This window comes from Nicotiana tomentosiformis, chromosome 7, assembly GCF_000390325.3.
Source record: "Nicotiana tomentosiformis chromosome 7, ASM39032v3, whole genome shotgun sequence".
In the NCBI taxonomy this organism is placed as follows: Eukaryota; Viridiplantae; Streptophyta; class Magnoliopsida; order Solanales; family Solanaceae; genus Nicotiana; species Nicotiana tomentosiformis.
In genome coordinates, this window is record NC_090818.1 from 34448700 (window position 1) to 34453840 (window position 5141).

Consider the following 5141-nt stretch of genomic DNA (forward strand, 5'->3'; position numbering starts at 1 on the left):
AAGATGTTTTAACCTTTCCGAGTTTATATAGATCATAAAAGGCGCAATCCCAATTTTCCTACTAGCAGGCTAGGTGGTGGTAGGAATAACAGAGCATATGGGTCAAAACTTACAAATCCTATGATACTTACGGACATGTATATGTTGACTTGTGACTACTGACTACACACGTCAAGTCGCTGAAGCAAAATGTTAATTAAGAGCGGCTGGTCGACAGAAACTGCTACTACATTATATTGACTTTCATTCTGTGCGTCTTTGGGTTGTATAAATCTAAAATTAAGGGTTTAATACCTCCTCTCAGGTTGACTCCCACATCAAATGCTCCTAGCTTTTTGATACTCTCTTTTCAGTGACCTTCATAGGTAGACTTTCGCTATGTGCTTCTGACTTACCCAACAGTTAGTCTTCGCCTTCTGCTCTATATTTCCCTTTCCAAGTGCTGTAGCTGGCAAGAAAAAGATCAAATTTAAAAATGTAAAAAGAAGTCGCAACGGAGAGTCTGGAGTAATAAATAACTATGAGAGACCAGGGTTATGGTTCCAGCAGAGGCAGAAAATCCTAAAACAGTTATCTGATACCTATGGTGGGATTTAGCAAGTACCTAGTAATTATAATTATAATTAGAAAAGCCGAGCACAAGCTAACCCAAACAACATCATTTGAAAGAAAAAAAAAACATAAAAAGTACTGCAAACTAGTTATGAAGTAGTTGCAAAAACGGACTAATAAAATTGCAACCATGGGAAGCAGTATAAATGGAGACTGAATAAGGGCATCATAAGAAACACACATTCTGCATCCTGAAGACCTCTTATCCGAGACACGGTTCAGTATCAAGCGTCCAGCAACTGGTTCTCTATATTTCCAATAATTACAATTCAAGCAATGTCAGAACACAAGCTAGAAATCAGTTTGAATATCAATGGAGCTCAGAAAGAGTGCATTTGAGAAAATAAACTATCCAGCCGCATGACAAAATCCATGTAATTACTCATGAAGTAACCAACACATGATACGATATAGCAACAACCAAATCTATGCATGGGACTTTAATATGAACCCAAATATAACAAGAGTATTCGTTCCAAAAGTGAAATGGAACAAAATCACCGTAAACCTATCCTCGTTTCAATTACAAAGTAAGATAATCAGCTAAAATCAGTTCTCGGGTAATTTCTCCATTGAAAGTAGAGGTTGTCAAGATACAAGAAATATGGGAAAATGTGATTAAAACACAATGAAGGATGAAAAAGCTAAATCACAACTTTGAACTAACAAAATATCTAGCATCAGAATGACAGTAAAATAGGAAGTACAAAGGTCCTTGGCTGCAATTTAGATGCTCTTTATCGCAGGACTAGCCATCCAACAACAGTAATTACCCTGTGCACCTGATCAGTCAATCTTCACTGATGAGAACAGATAATGCACAAAGTAAAATGATGTGAGGAAGCCAATAGTGCCAGTTGACAGCATAATTGCAACTGCCATTATCAAAGAGTAACCAAGGTAAAGTATAGCTGATACTGGGCCACTCAAGCTCTGGAGGTCAAAAACCAAGTAATTGATGGAGTAAAGGAACACATAGAGAGCAACAGAGCCTGATGCATAGAATGCTTTCCACCACCACATCCAGTCCTCCACACAAAGATGCATATAAGTGAGCACAACTGAAACTTCAGCACAAACAGTAACCAACAGGAGGAGGACAATTAGCAGAAAACCAAAAACATAGTAGAACCGTCCAAGCCAAATACTAGAGAGGATGAAGAAGAGTTCAATAAAGAGGGTTCCAAATGGCAGAGTTCCAGCACCAAGAACAAGAAGCCAAGAGGGATACTTGCGCGCAGGGATCTCCCTAGGAATCTGGTTAGTCCGCACAGGATATGAAATAGGCTCAGCTCGTGTGCCGAGGTATCCTCCCAAGAGGGTGAGAGGCACTGAAATACAGAACCAGAGTGCTAACAGAGTGAAAAATAATGAGATGGGGAGTGCCCCAGTGCTCCTGCTTCCCCAAAGAATGAAATTCAGCACAGTGAGGATGACAAAGACAATCCCAGGAAAGAAGCATGCAGTTGACCAAGAAACCGATCTCCAACCTTCGGAAGTACCCTTTATTGTTCTCCAAGCACGCACGCTAACGTAACCAGCAGCAATCCCCAGGAAGAGATAAAGCAATATCATACCTGTCAGCAGCATGCCTCGTGAAGCTGGTGACATGAAACCAAATGCAGCAAAAACAATAGTGACAACTGCCATTCCAGTAATCTGAACCCCATCTCCAATCATAACACACAGTAAAGTCGAGTGATTTGGCTCTCTAAAAACATCACCAACCACAAGCTTCCAACCAGAAAGCTCCTCGTTCATCTGTGCCTGAGCCTCTTTGTCCAATTCCTCATACTTGGTCAAATCCCTTCTAACTGTTCTCAAAAAGATAACAAAAACGATACCAGCCAAGAAAAATATTACCATCAAGGAGTTGAGAATTGAGAACCAATGGACCCGAGCACCTTCCATCTTCAGATAAGCATCCCATCGAGATGGCCATCTAATATCACTTTTCACAAATTCAACCTCATATGTGAAAGACACTCTTTCTTGCTCTCTTATTATTTGAGACCTCTCAAGCTCCAGAGGACAACTTAAGGACGAAGAATTGTCGTACATATGGAGTTTTGTCATCTTTTCTGGCTCATACTTGACACTGCATGGAACCACCTCAAACCCAACAATCTCAAAACCAGATGCTTTACTCTTGTCAGTCTCTGAAATGACACCCATACCTTCTTCACCAGTACCAATTATCTGAATTCCAGCACCCTCATACTCGTGAATCAAAACCCTGAACTTAAGGTGGTTGATTATGTAATCTTCGTTACTGTTTTGTGGTGAGTAACCTACTGGAAACCCTGTCCACTGAATTTTGAGCCCATTTTGGTTGGCATATCTCAAAGCAGGCAAATTATCCAGAATCATGTTAACCTGGTACAGATCACGGGTCCTCTGCTTCAACAGCTTTACCTCATGCTCATTTAAGGGTGAGGTAGTACACAGGTAAATAGATTCATTGACATTCATCTTAAATCTATAGGGAGAGTTGTCGATCTGATCTCCCATGAGCAACTCTCCCAGATTCTCAGCACTTTTCTTGACTCCACCTGGGGGATTGCAGTAAGGAAGACTATAGTAGCTGAATGGAAGTTCAGTTTCAATCGAAGTCAAAGAATTCACTTTGACAATGATTTCTTCACCTGTTGAATATGTATGCATGTAGCTTCCAGGAAGATAAAACCCATTACAGGCATGAGAAACAAGAATGACATAAAGGAAAACAGCCCAATATCTCCTCGTTGAAATCAACGGGGAAGCCATTGCTCAACAAAAACACCGATAGCCTGAAAACTAGTTCAATGTAACCACAACAAATATAAGATCTCTGTAGATTACTCCAGGAACTCTGCAATAAGGATCAGTGTTAGTGATCTTCCTTATGATTGATCATGAAAAAACTACATATCCACATTGATCGCAGCTTAACGGAAACTCACACGTATTATCATACGTATTGAATTTGGCAGTAAGTTAAACACTCACTATGCAACTAATCACACATAAGATCTAGATGCTAGAGAAGCAGAAGAAAATGAAATCCAGAAGTAACTCAAATCAAGCTAACCCAAATCCAACTAATACTAGTAGTAGGACACCCACCAAATGGACATACTAGGCAGATCCACCTACAGCAAGTGAAAGTGTACAAATTCTCAGTCATTTATGTATAAACAACAATTACACCTCGACTCAAGTATATTTTTCTGCACTCATTATCACAAAGAAATAGTTAGTGTAAAGATAATCCCACACCTACTAAATTAAAATCCTAAATCCACCTCTACATATTGGATAAACTTTTCTGACTGTTAATAGAGCAAGAAACAACTTCATATCACTTAGATCGTATTACCGAACAGCCCAACAGCAACTCAAACATATTACTATACATATTGAACTTCATGATTTAAAAAGAAAAAACAAAACAACCATCATTCAAATCTAACTACACAAATGAAATAACTCAACTAACAAGAACGCAAATCTAATGCTAGCATGAGCAGATCCACCTTAGTGCAGCGGATACACGCACACACATAGAGCTGTCTTCACTCGAATTATATATACATGATTTTAATTAAGAAATACGTATATATTTATGCTATATCCTAACTCATTTTAACAACAAAACAAAAAGAAGGAATAGTGAGTCCAGTAGCCTCGGCAGCTACTAACTTAAAATCCTAGATCCGTTTCTCTGCATACTAAATAAAGTTTTCCTACTATTAATAGAACAAATCGAACAAGGCGTAACTGAAGAGCATTAATTGAAGTAGATCTATAAATAGAACAAGAAAGCAATAATAATAATCAATTAAATGGTTACCGGCGGAGTGAATGAGCGATCTTGAAAGTGAGAAATGACGGTGAAATCGAAGGGGATTTGCAAATTGGCAGGGGGGGTTGAAGAAAAGGGGGAAAAGGCAAAAGAGTCGTGAAGTGTAATCCAGAGGGGGCACTGGAGTTTGCAATAAAAACCGTTTGCGCGTGTTATATATGTGGACCTGTTATCGCGTGAGTTTCAATCAGGTTTTTAGATCTTGTTGTACTATCAGCCTTCATAATTCAGTAGATCTACTACTCCTGTACATTGGGGACAAAAGGGGAAATTTATTTTTTAACTCTCTACCGTGATTTGGGAACTGTAATGGGCTTTTTGTACTAAAGCCCACGGCCTCTTCTATTTTTCTCATGTATGGGCCTCTACCTTCAACTCTTCAATTGTTATGCTTCGTACTTTGGTTCACTTAATACCCGTTTGGACATATGAATTGTGAAATTCCGATAAAAGTAAAAAATAATAATAATAATTGAAAATGGTATTAAAAAATTAAACTTATATTTGGACATGAATATAATTTGGAGCTGTTTTTAAATTTTTATGAGTGATTTAAAGTAAAAATTTTGAAAAACTATTTTTTGGATTTTTTTAAATTTTCGAAAAATTCCGAAATTCAACTTCAAGTGAAATTTGAAATTTTCATGGTTAAACGCTGATTCCGACAAAAAGTAAAAAAAAAAAA

The 5141-nt window shown here is 38.2% G+C and overlaps 1 protein-coding gene across 1 annotated transcript; it reads right to left on the reverse strand.

Moving 5' to 3' along the window:
* Window positions 1-1148: 1148 nt before the first annotated feature.
* Window positions 1149-4575, reverse strand: LOC104097777 (transmembrane 9 superfamily member 12). Its single transcript, XM_009604393.3, has 2 exons — window positions 4445-4575; window positions 1149-3463 (listed from the first exon to the last, which is right to left on the reverse strand). The coding sequence occupies exon 2, from the start codon at window positions 3376-3378 to the stop codon at window positions 1399-1401; it is 1980 nt and encodes a 659-aa protein (XP_009602688.1). The 5' UTR covers window positions 3379-3463; window positions 4445-4575; the 3' UTR covers window positions 1149-1398.
* Between the last annotated feature and the right edge of the window lie 566 nt (window positions 4576-5141).